We start from the raw sequence: 19,657 nt of genomic DNA, 5'->3' as shown, positions 1-19,657 counted from the left end.
GTATTTATCCCGCCAAATTTCGTTCTGTCCGACTGTCACTATCACATGAAACTGAAAAGAAAAATGAAAGCCATCTGCTAGCCATCATGACATGAGATGAATGAAAGAAAGGCCTGCCTCCTGCCCCTGCCTGCCTAAGTTTTTCTTTCACTACCACTACCCTAGCCCTAGCCCTAGCCTAGATCCGTGTTGTGTTGTGTTAGTAAATCTATGTGCCAGGACATTTGCCAACTTATTATTATTTATTACGTGTACAATATCATTGAGAAACGGCTGCAAGTAAGTTTAATGACATTTTATTTTCAGCTTTAGTTTTGTCGTTTTAGTTACCTAAATCTAAAAAGTTCACCAAACCATCTGTTGTTTACAGGACTAGGCCTACGAATTTGCAACCTAGCCTAGCTTAAAGTACGCCTCTAGGCTTATTCGTTGTAAAATTACGTGGTAAACTGCTTAGTGCTTATATGAAAATTTACATAGGCTACCTTTATCCCTACTAACTTTTATTTTTAATGTTTCTTTAACTTGGTTAGGTATACCTATGGTTACCGTACATTTCTAACACATCTCTTTTTCTAAATTCATAATGTTGATAATCAGGCCTAGAAAGGCTAAGGGCAATTAACTTGGTAATTATAACAAGCTTTTAAGATTTTAAAAATTAAGATTTTAAATATAGGCCTAGCATAACAGGCTTATTTTATTGGAAATCGGGGCGCAAAACAAATTCAAAGGCCAAGTTACTGTCCATCTCCTAAAAAATTACCCCTCTCTTTTACGTAACTTAATTACAGCAATGATACAGTTGAGCAATATTTTACCCTGACGTTGTCGTCTAAGTCAATGTTGATACAAATTTGTAGGCCTATCTAGGCTAATATGCCTAAGTTAACACGTTCGCTGCTGACGAATCCGATCGGAGTCATGCTGTTCTGGCACAGAGTGCGTAAGTTACGACTCCAGTCAGAGTAACGGTGCAGTGTTATATAAGTTGGTCTATTGTGACCTCCATGCATTTAATCGGGGATCAACTAAACTAAGTTTATATCAGCATGTTGTGGGCTACTGGTACTTTAATTTGGTGTAGGTTGGGTTTAGGTTGGTAGTACAATTTCCTGTAAAATCCCGTCTGGCAACGCTTTTTGTCCCGTTTTCAGGGATTTTCTCTCTTCGAGCCACATTACATAGACACTGGCTTCGGATCCAGGCAGTGCTGCTATCTGTGAGTTTTTCAGCGAACTACGTCCACTCTCAGGGTAACACAGCACCATCCACCACCGCTGTTTTGCTGTTGTCAAGACTGGAAAATATTTTAATGCTACTGCGTTCGCTGATTCACTGGTGCGCCGAGGCTGCGTCGCATTTCCGACCGTACTACCGAAGGGATTCTCGCTTCCAGGAGTCATTATGGATTATATGATGTGATTTTCACTTCAAAACGTTGTGTAGTGAGCTGTACGTTTAAATTATAAGGTGTGCCCCAGGGCTCCATCTTAGGCCCTACACTTTTTCTCCTGTTTATTAACGACCTTCCCATGGGTGTTAAATCGGCTAGGACCATTCTTTATGCCAACAATACATCTCTTTCCTTGTCCAGCCCTGATGTAGAGACTCTTGAGCAATTGACCTTCTCTGAAGCCAACAAGCTAGTTCAGTGGTTTGAGAATAATCTGCTTTCGATAAACTCTCAAAAGACTCAACTTCTCAATTTTCATATCTCTGATCGATCTTCTAAGTATTTTAGTTTTCACTTGGATGAAGTTCCAGTACACCCAATAGAGAAGACACGGTTTCTTGGGCTGATCTTAGATGAGAAGATTAATTTCCATGACCACATTCAATACGTCATCATTAGGGTAAGTTCAGGGATATTTGCCATCCGCACCCTTGCAAAGCTATCTAAGCCCGATGTCCTTCTTTCTGCTTATTACGGTCTCATCTTCCCTCATCTCGTGTACGCCTCGCCCATCTGGGGGTGTGAGAACAAAAGAACTCTGTTTTTATTCCGCCTTCAAAAGAGGGCAATCAGAGCCATCTTTTCAATGAATAGATGTCAGACTTGTAAAACAGTTTTTCTATCATCCGAAATATTAACGTTCCCATGTCTCTACATCTACAAGACATTATTATCCTTTCTGCACCAAAACACTGGCAAGTTTAACACTCCAACAGACCATCATTATAGTTTGAGATCCACAAATACCCTCCCAGTTCCTGGACACCACACTTCCTTCTTTCAAAACCATCTCCGATATAATGCAATAAAAATGTTCAACCATCTTCCCTGTTCCCTCTCACCTCAAAGCAGTATCAAACCATCTAAAATTTAAAAAAACCCTAAAATCTTTTCTTTTAAAAAAAGCTTATTACAGCGTCCGTAAGTTCCTGGCTGACGGCTAAAAAAAAAAAAAACTATCAAACTTGTTTGATCATAGGTATCCTTAGTGTAAAAAAAGAACAGTTATTATTTCTTATTTAAGTCAAGAAACTGTATGTTTTGTTAAATGACATGACCAATGCATGTAATTGTTATTTTGGTTAAATAAATGACTTATTGACTTATAAGCACCCTAATGGCCGTACAGCAACTTAGTTTATAGTCAAATATTTTTTTTTTAAACTAACATTTAACTTAGGCCTAAGTTAACAAATTGTTGTTATAGGCCAATCAACTTAGCTGAAAATGGACGAGGCATCAAAGAGGAAATACCTAAAGAGCAAATATAAAGTAAAGAAATGGGAGAGTGAGTTTAAGCAATCTAATGGAACAGTTCCGTCCAAGGTAAGTCCTAACTTAGTGGCAAGTCTTGTTTTTTTTAAGCTATCTAAGCCCCTCTTTTACTTTTTTTTCAGAAAAATACTTTATTGTTTCAGACACATTACACAAAACAAAATGCCCATACCCATCTTCTTGATACAATATATTCCGATTTTGTCAGTCACCAATAAAGAATCCAAGTATCTATCAAGTTCTTGTTATGGCTATTACAAGTTGGTGATCATTGCTCAAAATCGAGCATAGGTAGGCCTACATTTTGTCTGTGTAGTTTGAGTGCAGAATATGTTTAGGCCTAAGTCTCAAGAAGTTTTTATATTTACCGATTACGGGATTACGATATGGACATATCGGGTTCAAACCTAGTAAATGTGTTGTGACATTTTTAATCACTATTTGTAGTCATCCTTGTATTGTGGAATGGATAAAAGCCAATGTATTTCAACATTCCGAAGTTACATTTGGATAAATACACTAATAACTTACAGGGGACACAATAATTTGAAATGTTTGGATCTTTTGTAAAAGTTTTAACATTCATAGGCCTAGATGTTTACTGAAATAAACTACTTATAAGCTATTTGATCTTACACAAATATTTAAACTAGGGTGGTCTGCCGTTACACTTTAGACGCATAAATGAGCGAAGCATTATTTAAAGATTGTCAATGGCTAAAGCAGCTAACACCCTTCAATATGTTCCCTTTCAACAGATTCACCGTTTGTTTGCCCGATAGGCCTATTATTCTAAATTGCGTAACCCGTAAAATAAAATCCAGAAGGAAATTTGCAAATATTTTTTACCAAAACATTGTGCTCAGTATTCTTTAGCTGTTGGCCAAATTTCATATCAATTGGTCAAGCCATTACATTCTGATGCCCTTACAAAGAAGTTACAAAGTGAGGGAAAGTGAGCTTCGCTCAATTATAATATCAATGTATTTGTTACAGACTGACATCAAGAATGCACCATCACACATAAAGGAAGCCTACAAAACCTATTGGAAACTAAAAACTATATCTTTAGAAACAAGTTTAGTTGATGTGAGTTTTGGAGATGAAGATACTATGGATGGATTTTCATTTTCTTCTATTAGTTGTTCACAAGGCGGCACAGATGCGGGAATAAACAACCTTGAAGATTCAACTCTAGGGTTCGATACTTCACTAAATAACAAAATCACACCAAGTGATCAAGCTGAGGAGACAAGATGTGAAAATATTACTACTGCGATCTCTTCCACAATACCCGTTAATGAAACAATAACTAATTCTGTAATAAGTAACGATAAAATTCAAAGTACAGAAGAAAATAAAAATAGTAAAAATGAAGATTCAGTTTGGGGTCCACATTTAAGTATTGCAAAAAAGGAAGTTGAACCAAAGAAACCTAAAATTGACAAACCGGCTGTACTTTCTCGTTTTACAGCTAAACTATTCGCCGGTGCAAATTTTAAGATTAGAAACCCCAGAAAGTCCTTTATACGTAGAGAAAAATCTACCAGTGATGTACCAAGTGATAATTCTTTGATAGATAATTCAGTATTAACCGATTCAAACCAAAGTTTCTCCCAACCTGAGGTATCGCTGAATAGTGGTGACACAATTGTTCAAGAGGGGAAAGACACGCCTGCTCCCATCGAGGACCAAAACTCACAGTTTTTAGATTTGAACAATAGTAAATTTAAAATAGTTAATACTTCATCATCCCAAAAGCAGTGCCAACCTGTTAGTATCCTTCAGAAAACATTACTATCCAACATGTCAAAGCCACTTGCAAATCGATCAGTTGATAAAGGTTGGTTGGATCGGCTAGAAAAAATGTCCAGCTCAGAAGTTCCGAACTCTAGTGACTCTGGTATTGATCTTGGAGACTCTAGTGTAGTGAGTGGAGATCCTCGATCGTCTCCCGCGCCGACTAATCAAGACAGTGATGACGATGTAGTCTGTGATAGTGATTCAGAAGATGAAAAGAGTAGATCATTTTCCTCTTTTTCAAGATTCTGTAGAACTTCTTCAGTTAGTAGGTTATCATTGAACGCATCAAATAGTGATCTCAAAAGGACCAGTTCAAGTTTAAGTTATTTTACTCGTGTCAATTCTGATTCTAAAATATTACAGTTGGACAAGAGGGATATCAAGCAAACCGACGGTGAGATTGAGGTTAGTGAATGTAAAAAGCTAAAAATGGATTGCTCTGTGGTTGGAGATACAGTTACGGGTAAGGATGTATTTGTAGCGACAGATATTCCTGCTAAAGAAATACTAAGTAAAGAGGATCGTATAATGCATCGGATGGCTCAATTAGTAGAAATTCAAAATAAGTTGTCAAAGCCTAAAAAGGATTCTACCCCCAAATCTAAAGAAGAGAAGCAAAAGGAAATTTTTGAAAAGAAAATCACTTCTGGAAAAGCCAACGAGAACTTTGTCAAGATAAACATAAAAAAGAAAACTTATGTTCGTGGTAAAAAAACCATGACTTTCCAAAAGTACAAGAAACAAAAGTGGAAGGATATGAAAAAATCCTCAAGTTACGGGGGTGAAGGAAGTAGTGTATATAAATGTTTTAAATGTGGCGACATTGGTCACTACGCCAAGAATTGTATGAAAGGTAAGGAAACATGTAATAGGTACCATAGCCTGTAACTATACTTTGTAGGGATGGAAGTTACTGACATTTTACCATAACATAATATCACATTAACATGCTAGTTTGGTATTAGATTATTCTTACCTGTTTCTTAAACTGATGCCTATTCTACTGATTGATTAAAAACTTCAATTACTAAGTAATGGAAAAAGTAGTTTTTACTGTTCTAATCGCATACTGGTAAAAATGTACGTTGTCCTCTAAGGTTTATTAGGTAGTACTGCCAGTACCAACTTAATCGAGTGGAGCAAGCATCAGAATTTATTATGTGAGGACTTTTTATAATATTTCTGAAATATTACTTTCAAAACGAAACAAATGACTTTCTCTTATCAAGCATTTTACACGACTTTAATTCATATCTGAGACCAAGGTCTTTCTTACTTCACTACCATTCTATCTGGTACCAACCTCTATGGGTCCATTAGTCTGGTCATAGTTTAGCAAAAATTGTATGAAAGGCAATTGACGTTCCCGCCAAGTGATTCATATGTACTGTTAGGTTTCTGAAGGATTGTCGATCTGTAGTGATTAATGTTGCCAGTAGACAGATACGCGTGCAGAAAAGTGGCTCGACATTAAAAATGTGCATTAGTGATTGAAGAAGTGTGTAGAATCTCGTAAAATATAAATTTTTGTACAACAGGGGCCAATACTGTAGGCAGAAGGTGTTCACCAGCGTCCAAGGTGACACTGATTGAATTTGAGGAAACTTTGCTTGCAGAGCATGTTTCAGATTTCCAGGGCTGGCCGTGGTCCTTGATAGGCTCGTAAGGACGTCGCCTATTAGTTTGATAATCTCTTGTTCAGTCACCATAATCTGCATTAAAATTTGTTTAACTTTGGTCAAATAAGGCTGATAAACAACAGCAGTTGGCCTACTATGGAAAACATCATGCAAATGTTTTAGATCACCTAGACTCTTTCTAACTATTAACCTCATTTTATAACCAAATCTAGTGTTTTTCTTGTAAACATAAAAAATAAGTTAAATGTTTGTATTTTATTCAGCTTGTGACCAACTTCTTCCTCTAGAAGATGTAGAAGAACAAGAAGAAAGTCCATTTCCGACCCTCCAAGAAGCGGAGGAAATGGCACTTGAGGCTTCCAAAAAGCTTGTGGTCAAACGTTTTGCAAACGAACTACCAGCCAATGTGAGTACTGTTTTTTCATTCATACAAAGAATTGTGTACAAAAAAAATGTATTTGAGGATTAATGATACAATAAACTATCAGGCCTACTGTACTTGTACGGCAGCCTATTTTTATTTTAGTGTTTTTTCCCAGATTGTAAGTGAAAATGCAGACCTGTGTTTGGCTCCTCCGCAACCAGTGAACTCTGACGACATAGAGAGACTTCTGACCAAACAGGAGCCGATATTCAACCTGAGTGAAGATGGCTCAGTCATTGGTAAGTTGTTTGTTGTTGGCTGGGTTTTAAGTTGCTTCTAGCATAAAATAAGACTAGGCCTATACATTCTCAAATGATCTGGAATAGGCATATATAAAATTTTAAAGTCAGGGTTGCTATTGAAATTGGGAAATGCTGAAATACTAGCTAACAACCAAAATGTTACTTGACTTGGGCTACTTTTGTGACTTTCATGTAATACAAAAATATGGATGATGAAATTATGAATAACATAAGGGTTCAATGTTTTTCAAGAAAATGCAGACCCCCTTAACCAAAATATTATAACTTTGTGTACGACACCATATAGATTTTTTACGTCCCACCTTCAAATCCTAGGATGCTAGGTTCTAGTCTGGAAATGTTTTCATACTCTGGACTAAGCCTAGAGGGTCACAGCATCATAAATTTATAAATTACCATTATCATAATCATTTTATAAAATAATTTATGAGGGTCACTTAGATAAAATAAAAATTTATTTGTGATTGGCAGGATTAGAACCCAAGACCTCGGGGACAAAGTCCCGTGCTCTACAACTAGACCAGCTCGCTCCCCACACCATGTAGATTAGAAATATGAAGCCGGCACACGGAGGGTATTTTAAGGCAAATATGAGAGAAAGACTAAGTTTCGCCACCAGATATGGAGGCCGGGACAAGAGGCCACTGTGATGAGAGTGTTGTCCAGCCTCAGTTACTTATACAGAGTTTGTGTTGTTGTAGACACTCCACTGGCGGTGCTGGACCAGGGTTGGTACGGTCAGGGAAAACCTGGAAATGTTAGGGAATTTTGTTGGTCTGGAAAAGTCAGGGAATTTTGGAAAAAATCTGGAATTTCTCTTGAAAGACTACATTTTTGAGAGTGTGTTGTTACATATACAGAGTTTGTGTTGTTGTAGACACTCCACTGGCGGTGCTGGACGCCCTATTACAGTTTGGCCACCAGACATGGAGGCCGGGACAAGAGGCCGCGGTGAGAGTTAAACTGTGAGAGTGTGTTGTTACATATAAAGAGTTTGTGTTGTTGTAGACACTCCACTGGCGGTGCTGGACGCCCTATTACAGTTTGGCCACCGGACGTGGAGGCCGGGACAAGAGGCCGCTGTGAGAGTTAAACTGTGAGAGTGTGTTGTTACATATAAAGAGTTTGTGTTGTTGTAGACACTCCACTGGCAGTGCTGGACGCCTTATTACAGTTTGGCCACCAGACGTGGAGGCCGGGACAAGAGGCCGCTGTGAGAGTTAAACTGTGAGAGTGTGTTGTTACATATACAGAGTTTGTGTTGTTGTAGACACTCCACTGGCGGTGCTGGACGCCTTATTACAGTTTGGCCACCAGACGTGGAGGCCGGGACAAGAGGCCGCTGTGATGAGAGTGTTGTCCGGCCTCAGTACGCTAGTCACTCTGTCTACAGGATCTGGCAAGTCACTTTGTTACCAGCTGCCTGCGTTTCTCTACCACAAAATGCAAGGTAGAATCACTCTGGTCGTCTCTCCGTTGGTGTCCTTGATGGAGGATCAGGTAGCTTAGTGGATCAAACTTTGTGATTAATCTGTATGTTATGGAAACTTGAAATAAGAGACTGAGTCTTAATGTTGCATGACTGGTTATTGTGCTTTTTCATCCTCTTTTAGGAGAAAAATATCTTGAGTGATTAACTCATGGAGGAAGTTTTTAACTAAAATAACTTTACTTTTTTAATTATTTTTTTAGGACTTTGGGCTCTCGTCCGGATTTGTTTTCCATATAACTTCAGACCTAGGGGTTGCAGTGTTATCACTTAAACAAATTCCATTGGTGATTTGGTGAGATTTGAACCCGGGACCGAAGTCCCTTGCTCTACCACTATACCAGCTCGCTCCCCAACTGGGTTACTTTACATAAAACGATCATTCAAAGTTAGAATAGATTAAAATGAGTTGGTAAGCCTTAAATCATTATCATCAATTGAGATGGGGAACTGAAGTGAAGGATGAGCCTAACTGAAGTGAAGGATGAGGTTCTTTAAAAAGTTGTATTATACTGACCTAAGAGCATATTTTGTGGCATATTAAAGGATCTTATAGCTTGCACTAGCATTAACCATTATCAATGTCTATTACTAATTATTTATATTTATATTTTAATCCTTAACTACACAGATTGGTTATATTAACTCGTGTAGAAATATGCATCGACACTACCATAGAAACAAGAAGTGTCGGCAAAGAACAATCCCTAATCATATGATTCATATGTAACTCTTCACTAAGACCAAATTAACTAATTCTGTGTCAATCCCAATTCTATTGCTTTTACCTGTTACCGTGATTCTTATACCAAATAAGGTAGCAATGCTGGGACGCAATTGTGTGCGTTACAACCCAATTATGAGCGTAAAATAGAGGGGGAAAGCCATGCGAAGCTTTATTACTGACTGAGATCACTTGTATCTTTGACCAGGATCAATTCCCCCCCCCCTCCCTCCCACTATTGTAATATGAGCCATTGAGCAAAATTCACTGCTTCCTTTGAACAGTAAGATTTCGTCCCAACTGTCACAGGATAAGACTTCTGCAGATAGTAGATTAAAGAGGGAAATGATGGTAGTTGTCCAGTAGTTGGCTTTTATCGTGAACCTATTAACCCATGGACTCTAATTTTCTAATCCCTTAAGAAAATGCACAATCTACAAAAACGTTTGTTATTCAATTGCTTATGTTGTATGAACCACTGATGTTTTGCGCCAGGTGGTGTGCGGCTCGCCCTGTCTACGAGTGGCGTGTCTCCACACAGCGCAGACACCCGCAGTACGCAACGCTGTTATGGACCAGTTACGCAGCAACAGCCTGCATGCCCTGCTGGTGTCCCCGGAGGCGTTGTCGCAGGGAGATCGCATAAGTGAGCTGCTACGTTGTATGCCGCCCGTCGCTTTCGCTTGTATCGACGAGGCTCACTGCATCTCACAGTGGAGTCATAACTTCAGACCGTCGTATCTCACACTTTGCCAGGTACGTAATGGAATGAGATGAGATTATTTTTGTAGGTATTGTAATAATGTTAAAACTTACTCTTGTAATTTGTAATACGAGTAACAAGAATTTTGGCTTTTCTATAGCAAGTTCAATATAATATTGGAATAGAGTCAACTGTATTATGACAATCTAGGAGGATAGTTTTTATTATTCTCTATTTGTATTTATTTATTGTTCCACAAGTTCTTAAGACTGAAACGTGTATTTTGTCAACCAGAATTTCCTGCTAAACCTTAAGAATAGGGATGGGGCGATTCCTCAAAACAAGCTTGATAATTCATGACTTATTTGTTTGTTTGAGATTTTTGCCTAGAATCATCGGTCACGTAGAAGCATCGGTCCACCCATACTTATGATTCTATACGGTACTGATTCTAAATCTGTGATTGAGGTGAAATTTTGATCATCTATCAAGTTTGTGGTAACATCACGATAATATCCAGTAATAAAGATTGACTCTTAGTTCTGAAATGTTATCTTCAATGTTCTTCACACATTCAATGAATTCAGCTCCAATAAGTTATCGTTCCAATAAGTCAGTTAAGGAAGTGTTTCTTACAATAAAAAATCAAATAATATACAATTTAGTCACCGTATCAAAAAACTTAGGTTAACAGCTGTCGGCTGTAAGCATTGTATGGTATTGGTTAGAATACTCTTCAGCGTGTCTTCAACATTTTCTTCTGTAAACCTTTGGGACTCTTACTAATCTAAATACTGTTTTAGCATCTACAATGCTGAAAAAACTGCATACAACCTCCTTTGGCATTTATCTCCTAAACTAAACACATACCAAATTGGGAAAGGTAGAAGTTCAAACTGAGGGCGCACACAAAAACAAGTACCTACCACTAATGGTCAGCTCTGTGATAATGGTGTGACCCTCTAATACCCTGAAATGATTTTTATACCTCTATCTAGAGTCTTAAGGTGTAAAGGAAGGACAAATTTAATGAAGTGTGATTCAAGGTGTTGAGAGAGAAATTTGGAGTGAAGACGTTCCTTGGACTAACAGCGACGGCGACTCACGCAACCATCACAAGTGTGTGTGAGGCTCTGGAACTGACTGACATCACAAACGGTGTTATACGAGACACTCCTCTGCCGAATAACCTGCAACTGACTGTGTCACGGGATAGGCAAAGGTATGCTTGACCTGGTTTGCTAAAGTTTTCAATATTAGCTAGTAAGTTGACAGTCAGAAAGGTATCCAAAAAGTCATAACCATGTGTTTTTGCAGTGTTTATCGATATTGCACGAATTGGTTGTGTTCAACTACTTTTCAACTGAATTTATAGAAAACCCTACACTCTTAATTGATCTAGACCTGGATCATTCTTCTCCAATGCTTTTATTTTTCTCATTCTCAATCTTTTGTAACATAAGTGCCTCGTTCTTGGGTTAAGTCTATTGTATTAAGCTGCAGCAATATTAATGTAGTGAACTATTAGGGATAGCTTACTGTAGAAAGAGTTCAGGTAAACACAACAGACCAAAGGCACAGTATACACATGTCCAACTCTTTGCATTTGATAAAGTCCTCCAGGGGACAAACTATTTTATGTCTTCTGTGATTCCTGGCTTTTGTGTGAACTATAGCCAACACCTATCTAGACTTTTTCAAACCCTGCAACTTCTAAGGTAATCAGCTGCTATCCGTTTATTCTACAAATCACAATCGCCTAGAGGCTTGAACACATAACTAATCATATGAGGAGTAAGTTGATATAAATCTTAATGATGTTGATTGATTGAGTCTGCAGACCCTAACGTCAGTCACATGTGGACCTTTTGCCATTGTTTGGTGCCCCAGAGCCAGTCGAATCTGAGATGCTTGATGAACTACAGCATCCTTTCTATTAACTGTGTTATATTTTGACAGGGACCAGGCATTGGTAGCTCTGTTGCAAGGAGAGAGGTTCAGTCAGTGTAGATCTATCATTGTCTACTGCACAAGAAGAGACGAGTGTCAGCGTCTGGCTGCCTACATCAGGACAAGTTTACAGGTAAACCAGCATCAATAGATCACTCTACCGAAGAACTCCAAGAAATAGTTGGACAACTATCCGGATTGTCGCTCAGAATTGGTTATGGTTACTGTCCTAAAAATACAGTAATAAGAATCAATTAAAGAAGGCATTGTAGCAGATTTGTGAAAATCTAGGTCGTGTGGACGTTGTCATTGTCTTCCGCTGTAACAAAAACATCATTTTCGTTTTATGCGATCGAGGCAACATATTGAATATATTCCACGGTGTTGTAGACATCAGCATGCGGTCACCAAAAATAATTGTCTTCCTCGGCAATTCCGGCGGAAGTGTGATTTTTTGATCCTGAAATCTTTGCAGAAGCTTGTGATTACGATAGTAAAAGTTTGGCTTATTTGAAATAAAACACCCCAAATTTCAGTAAAATCAAATTAACCGATTTCCGATTTCTAAACCATCCAAATGTGATACTTGGAGTTCTACTGTACTTCTTTTTATACCTGCAGACATTTGTAAAATTAAAAGTGTTTAAAGTTTTTTGGTGTTTGTAGGAACAATCCATTAAAACAGTTTTCGAATTTTCATAATTTTATCACCCAAGATGGCTTTCTAATTTTCAACACCGTAACAGTATTTTTAGCCCCCATTTTGTAAACAGGTGTCTTAACTTGGGTTTGTCCATTCATAGGATGTGTCCAAGGAAGACGGGAAGGCAAAGAGAGGAAAGCTGTCTTGGAACGCTGAGGCTTACCACGCCGGGCTGACGGCTGCCAGGAGACGAGCCGTACAGAAGGCGTTCATGTCAGGTAATAATCAACAACTCGACGTTCCGTTCCCAAGTCAAAGCTGTTGCCGGTTTAAGAATAAAAACACTCATAGTTGAATTTAGCCATGGTCAGTGCACTGTTGTGAAATACTGGTTTCTCTCAAATACTCTAACTTTTAATTTTATTTTTACCACTAACCAAGCCAAACTGAAAAGAAAACTTATTGTTAGTCACTTTCAACTTAGAACTGCGCTTGATCTTGGTTTCAGTGTTTCAGTTAGATTATTCTTTTCTTTCAATCAAAGCAATTGAATTTTACAATAATATTTTAATTTAACAAATTGACTTAGGTTAGTTTTTTCCTATAAACCATTATTATGCTCCAGACAGGGACACAATTTTGCATATTTTAACCTTAATGTAAGACAATGATTGTACATTGAGCTGAGATATTTAGTGCAGTTTTACTAATTGACCAAGACCAGCTTTTTCTTTAGCTGAACCCCGAAACTATTATTAAAAGCGGAATGATCAAGGACAGCTAGGTGCAGTTTTACACATTCAAAAAGCTAATGTAACAGTACATGATCATTATTTGAAAATGTACGGTTTAAAATTATGTACATGAGAAAATAGACATATAATTCAGTTTGTACAAATTTGATGTTTGGCTGCAGGTAAAACACGTATAGTGGTGGCGACTGTCGCGTTTGGAATGGGTATCAACAAGCAGGATATCCAGGGTATCGTCCACTACAACATGCCGAGCTCGTATGAGCGATACGTGCAAGAGGTCGGTCGAGCTGGCCGAGACGGAGAGATCGCTCATTGTCACCTCTTCCTAAACACTCAGGTATTTAATCAACAATTTAGTATATTGAAGCGTTGTTGTATGCCTAACGGTTACGGAAAAAATCCCAAATAAGTGTAAATTTAAAATTACCATGTTATTCTTACGGAGAATAAATACTGTTGTAGCCAGGTTGTCTATGGACATATTTGAATGAAATTTGGAAATTTTCTGCAGGTTTGCTGTGGCGGGGTATTAAATTTTTCTAAATGTGCAATTTATTATTTCTGTTTCGTTACCGATATCTGATCTTTTGTCAGAGTTGCAGTCTTGTAATTCTCAATCTGGCATCTAGGTTTCCTTTCACATTCGGAACTAAATGGTGTTTGGACTTTTATCCGATCAAGCAAGAACCGTTATTATTATTTATCACCATTGCCGTGGTGATGGACAATGAGCTATATTTTCCATAATTGATTTACTTAATCCCTTATATTGTGTGCAGGGTGGGGACCTGAGCGAGCTGAGACGGTTCATCTACGCAGACTCTGTTGAGAGACACAACATCAGACGGCTGCTGCAGAGGGTGTTTGTGCCGTGTGACTGCGGAGAGACTTGTACTGGTCACGAGGTGGCGTTCTCTGTGGCGGAAACTGTGACCGCGCTCGATCTACCAGAGGAGAACATTGACACTCTACTCTGCTACCTGGAGCTGTACGCACGTGCTCGAGTGCGAGTGTGCAACCGCGCGTACACTAAGTGCCGCATCCTGTCGTACAAGGGACCTAAACTGATCCGACAGGCAGCAAAGGAGGTGAGGAGTAATGAATGAAATTGAAATGCAGGTATCCAACATTACCTTTTTCAAGGATACAAGGCTAAAATAAAGTGGAGAAAAATATATAAATGCACGATGATTTCATTACCCGAAGTAAACCTCTACAAGTCATCTCTTGTGTTTCAGCGAATTTCCCAAGGGAAGTAGCTATTACCATAGGTGGCATGTTAAGACCTAGACCTGGGACCAATATACTTTTTTTATTCTTACGTCCTTAGAGGCCAAAAACACTATTCGTTCAAATTGTTTTATATATATATATATGTGTGTGTATGTGTATCAGTGAATGCAATCTGGCTTGAAGGTGTAGGGCGAAAATTCCAAAAAAACTTTAAATTTTAATTCCTATGTTATTCTTATGGAGAAAAAGAAAACTAAACTGTTGTAATTTACTTGTTAATGGGTATATGTTGATCAAATTTGCAAAATTTATTTATTTCTATTTAACCTGAAGTAAAAAAAACACACTTTTTACCTTCCCTGTAGCAGCAATCTTTAAAAATCTATTATTATATAAATGGGGAAAAAATAAATATGTCTTGTTTATGGAAATACTAGAAAATCTAATCAGACAAATTTAAATTCGCTTAGTCTGCAGGTTGAGGGTGTTAAAAACCTGTGTAGAACTTACAATGCTTTATAAATCACGGTCTAGTACAGACAACAGGTTTTACGTTGAGTCTGTTGTTGCCAGTGCCCTCCGTTAGCCGTCGCTGTAGCTATGGAGGCGCAGAAGGGAGTCAGTATGGACAAGATGACCAAGCTGGAATTCCCAATTTTCCCTGTTGCGTCCGTCATCCAATGGGACAGCGGAGTAGTCAAACAACAGCTCAAGGCTTTGGAATGGACAAAAGGTTGGTCAGATATTTTTTTATTTGAGTGACATCAAACTAGGCCATGTAATAAAATAGATTTTCTATTCAATTATGGACTGTTTTAAAGAACGTTACCAACCAAACTGTCATACAATGAAGTTTTACTGTGTTCTTGACAAAACTTTGTTAACAATTAGCTGTGGGTGTGTTTGTGAGTCTGTTTTCTTAGAGTAATTAAATTAAATGGTTGTATTTGTTATTTTATGTGTGAGCTATTTTATTTGTGTGTACGTGTCATTTGCATTGCTACAGTTAGAAATGAACAGGTACTGAAACTTTAGAAAATCTTATTTCCGAAATAGTATATTACGTTACTAGTCCTGAAAATAAGTGTTTTCGGGACGAGTGTGGTCGGGATTACCATACGAGTCCGGTACACACATTTTGGACGAGTTACGTACGATAGTTTACGCCATACTACTAAATCCGTACAAATCCTTATATATTTCCACCAACTAAAGGACTAAAAATCACTAGTCATAACCTCTCTTAGGGGTTATGTTTTTGTTTATAACCACTCATTTTCACCTAAATATAGTATAATCAGCTGATTGGTGTCTGGTAAAACTCATTGCAGTACAGTAGTACGCAATGAAACCCCATTTGAATAAGCTGGCGGCAAACAGCTGTTTTCTGGACTAAATCCTTGCGTGGGAAGTTCGTCAAAATAATGTAGTGTGGCGTAAACATTATTCCCTGATCTTCAACCAGGATTTGTTTACAGGGTGTTTGCAAACTCCCTGGAACGTTTTTGTATATTTGTTCCTCAAGTCAAAACAATAAAAGAAAATCAAATAAACATGGGTCTAAAAGGTCTGATTTTCTTCCTGTATGTGATTTTTACAAATGTATATATTTTGGTTGTCGGTTTTTGTTACCAATGTAGTTTTACCCAAATTCTTGGGTTTTATAGAAAAGTGAAATAATTATTGGATTTTTTTATGATTGCTATTTGCAGGAATTTTGAATAGATATTTTAAAAAGAAATATAAGTTTTCCTTGTCGCAATGGGAAAATATCCCGTCCTGAACATTTAATACAATCCAGCCTTACCATCAACTGATTGCCAAACTTCAACCTGAACTTTTGCAGTCCTAAGATCTTGGTGGCATGTCTCTAATTTTGAATCGTAATTTCCAGTGGATGGCCAGCCCCGCAAGTCAGGCTTGACAGTGGAGTTGTTCGATTTGGGTTTCCGTGTTATCGCGGTGGGTAACCTGACAGGTGATCAACTGGACGCGACGCTAGGTAGTCTCACTGACCGCGTGGACACACAGGAGACTCAAGCTCTACGTCAGCTGCAAGCAACCTTCACCACACTATCACAGTAAGTAACTTCTAGTACAGTAAATAGTATCCTACTTAAGTAAAAAAAAATTATTTCCAAACATAGGTTATTGTTGTAGTTGACGTGAGCCACCTACAGATTGCGCTGATCTAAATTACTAAATTCACTTGAGTACACAAACTTTTTTACCAAGTAAAACATGGTGAATGACTTATGGTGAGCTATAGCAACTGTTATGACCCATCAACCTGGTCAGCAACAAAAAACAAGGTATAAAATAGAATTTTAGACACTAGCACATTCTGTGACTGGCTCCCACAACTATGTTCTTTTTTAGTAAAAAAATTGCAACAGCTGGTCCATATAGATGGGATGTCTACTTCAGTATCCAATAGTCAATGGTTAAACCTAACCAGTTCGATATTGAAGTTGACAGCCTATTGTTATTGACCAGCTGTTGCCATTTACTCTCGCTTCCTTTACATAGTAGTATGTGGAAAAAGTATTGTTTTTGTCAAAGGTTCTAGTTTGAGTTTAGTGTGGAAATATTATTTTTGGGTCCCCCTGTATCCAAAAAGTGGTTTACGAAGTGATGGGTGTGTACAAAACTACAGATCACACATATGGTCAAATTTTGATGAAATTTTGTATGTGGGTGCTAATCAATGGTATCTTCACGTGTTTTTGTTTTCATATTATTTTTAATCAAGATTTTTCAATAAAATAACAAAAATATGATTTACACAAAAATGGCTGAAACATTTTTGATTAATGTCCTTTTGATTAAATAAATGGTACAACTCCCATTGCTGTACAATTTACAATTGAAAATTTATCACAATTTTTGTGATTTTACCCATCCATACAAAAAAACATATTTAAAAGACATTAATTTTTGTATCCACATGGTTTTTTTACATTCCATTAATGATTGATTTGTCTACACAGAGTATCTCATCAAACTGTCGATGAATGTATGGACAAAGTAGACGACAAACGCTGTGAGGAACTCAAATCCAACATTCGGCAATATTTTACAAGTGACTCATTTTTAGACAACTTTCAGCTTCCAGAGGTATGAAGTATACTTATATATTGTAGCTAAAACTTAACTGTGCTATTAAGTAATTTTTTTGAACTATACAAAAATATTTCAAACTATTAGTTCATCTAATTTGTGTTTAACTGCTGAAAAATATTGTATGAAAATTATTAATCAGCATACCAAAAGAAAAAATTTCTCTCATTGGAAACATAGGGCCAGAAAGAAAACAATTTTTTTGTCTGCTGCTGGTCACACACTTTCTAACACAAACGTTTTTGCCTCCTCAATAACTGTCCAGGAGTCACAGTGGAGCTTTTGTTGGGCCGCCCGTTATCACAATATTAAAGTTTAAAAAGTGCACTGCAATTGAAAATTCCACTAGTTGTGAGGTACCGTCTGTAACACGGTTTTTGTTGGCCATAAACTTTAATAAAAACCTAAATAGATTTATCCTAAAGTGTGTGAAGTGTTTGCATACCTTGTAAAAAGTTAAAGTTCTGTCCAAAATTTGTGCATAAGTTTAAAAATGGCCAAACCTTGATTGATGTCCAAAATTTTGATTTCGCATGACAATGCCCGACTTTTCACATAAAATTGTACACAAGATTTCTTTCATACGTAAATGGAAGATTCCACTTAACCACCCACAGTCCAGGCACTGCCCAAAGTGTTGCATTTGTTTCTCAAGTGAAGACTTATTTTTGCAGCATAGTGTTTAAATTACGACGAGTTGCTCCAATTGCTTTTCACTGAGTGGCTGAGATCGCAGGCAACAGAATTCTACGTCAAAGTAATTTCAAATCCAGTCCTCTGCTATGATAAATGCCTCCATTTGACTTTGTCAAAAAGTAGTATTTTAGTTGCTCTTTCAAATTCATACAGTACATTTTTATTCTTGTACAGCTTGTTATTTTATTCCAAAACATTATTTACTTTCTGAACGTTGTTGTATTATTTGTTTGTGACATTAAAAAGACTATCCTTAATATAAGCTGGCAAACAGTCAAAAGAGTTAATAATATCTTGGCTAAATTTTATGGGTGTTTCACAGGTGAGTTTATCCAACGAGGACCAGATTGTTGCGGACGTGCGTAATCTCATCAACAGCTACATTGACGTAACGTTCACCGGACGCGCGGTGGCACGCATCTTCCACGGCATCGCCAGTCCTAACTTCCCTGCTCAGCAATGGGGTCGGTGTCGATATTGGCGTGCTCATCTACACGAAGACTTTAAACTTATCGCACGCCTTGCCACACGCGAACTTATCAAGATGAGGTAGTGAGAGACCTAGAGCTTTGTGTGATTTTAGTCTGCTAGGATGTTAGAATTTATTTATTTTAGTTTAATGATTCCAGTACAAGACTTGTATATAAGATTTTATATGATTTTTGACAATATACGTTTGAAGACTGATGTTTTTTAACAAAGTTTTTACGACCCATTACTATTTAACTGATTCTTTTTCAATTTTTTGCAACAATTTGTAGTAGGCCGTGGTATATTATGGTTTGTTTTCTAATGTTTATTTGTATAAAAACAAACGCCAGTAAAAATGTTATTCCTATAATCTCAAAAGTCAAAACTATTGGAAAAATTAAAAAGAAATGTAAATTAAATGAAGATTCTATTTAATGTTTAAACTAAAAGAAAGGATACAAGGTGTAATTTTCAAAAAATTTTGATTAGTTTTTGATTAATTTATTTAAGTAACATTTATAGCCACAGTTCAAATCATTATTTATTTATAAACTAACAAGTAACAACCTATAGTCTTAATAAAAAATTAATCACAAAATGTCTTATTTTAATTTCGGGATTCTAACCCTGTGTAAAATTTAAAAATATCCTCAATGTTGGTATATAAAATAAGCATAAATTTGTTAATAACTCTAAAGTTTTACGAAATTATATTGGTTTCTCTTCAACATTGATTCCTAAATAAAAAAATAACATGTAAATTAACAGTAACATATGTAAACAGTAACACACATGTAAACAGTAACATATGTAAATTTCACCACCATAAAAACATTACGAGTAGAAAAAGATTTGTGATGTTGACAATCATGAAAAGTATTATGGAATGTTTGCTTGTCCATAATCACATAGAAGGGCCATATAAACTAGATGTGACATTAACCTGAAATAATAAATTATGTGATCCATTCTTGGATTTGATTTATAACTTCATAACCACTATCCCCTTCTT

General features: G+C 37.1%; 1 protein-coding gene across 1 annotated transcript; it reads left to right on the top strand.

The window, feature by feature from the left end:
• The first annotated feature begins 3,741 nt into the window (after window positions 1-3,741).
• On the top strand, window positions 3,742-18,861 carry LOC128995943 (ATP-dependent DNA helicase Q4-like). Its single transcript, XM_054421009.1, has 14 exons — window positions 3,742-5,387; window positions 6,438-6,580; window positions 6,714-6,837; window positions 8,132-8,361; window positions 9,570-9,830; window positions 10,824-10,999; window positions 11,737-11,860; window positions 12,531-12,648; window positions 13,287-13,462; window positions 13,905-14,213; window positions 14,932-15,091; window positions 16,253-16,439; window positions 17,349-17,475; window positions 18,497-18,861. Exons 1-14 carry the CDS (start codon window positions 3,845-3,847, stop codon window positions 18,725-18,727), a joined length of 3,909 nt encoding a protein of 1,302 aa, XP_054276984.1. The 5' UTR covers window positions 3,742-3,844; the 3' UTR covers window positions 18,728-18,861.
• The last annotated feature ends 796 nt before the right edge of the window (window positions 18,862-19,657 follow it).

The sequence above is a fragment of the Macrosteles quadrilineatus genome, unplaced genomic scaffold (assembly GCF_028750875.1).
Source record: "Macrosteles quadrilineatus isolate MER2022 unplaced genomic scaffold, UCM_ALF_1.0 Scaffold_5__1_contigs__length_97177068, whole genome shotgun sequence".
In the NCBI taxonomy this organism is placed as follows: domain Eukaryota; kingdom Metazoa; phylum Arthropoda; class Insecta; order Hemiptera; family Cicadellidae; genus Macrosteles; species Macrosteles quadrilineatus.
Note: the sequence above shows the minus strand (reverse complement) of the source record. Positions and strands in the feature narration are given on the sequence as shown.

What these genes read in the sequence shown, in the direction of transcription:
- LOC128995943 (XM_054421009.1), top strand. Translation starts at nt 3,845, where the DNA reads ATGGATGGATTTTCATTTTCTTCTATTAGTTGTTCACAAGGCGGCACA. An exon ending in CGTATCTCACACTTTGCCAG is followed by an intron (nt 9,831 to 10,823) that starts GTACGTAATGGA and finishes GTGTGATTCAAG; the next exon opens with GTGTTGAGAGAGAAATTTGG. An exon ending in GTGTCACGGGATAGGCAAAG is followed by an intron (nt 11,000 to 11,736) that starts GTATGCTTGACC and finishes ATATTTTGACAG; the next exon opens with GGACCAGGCATTGGTAGCTC.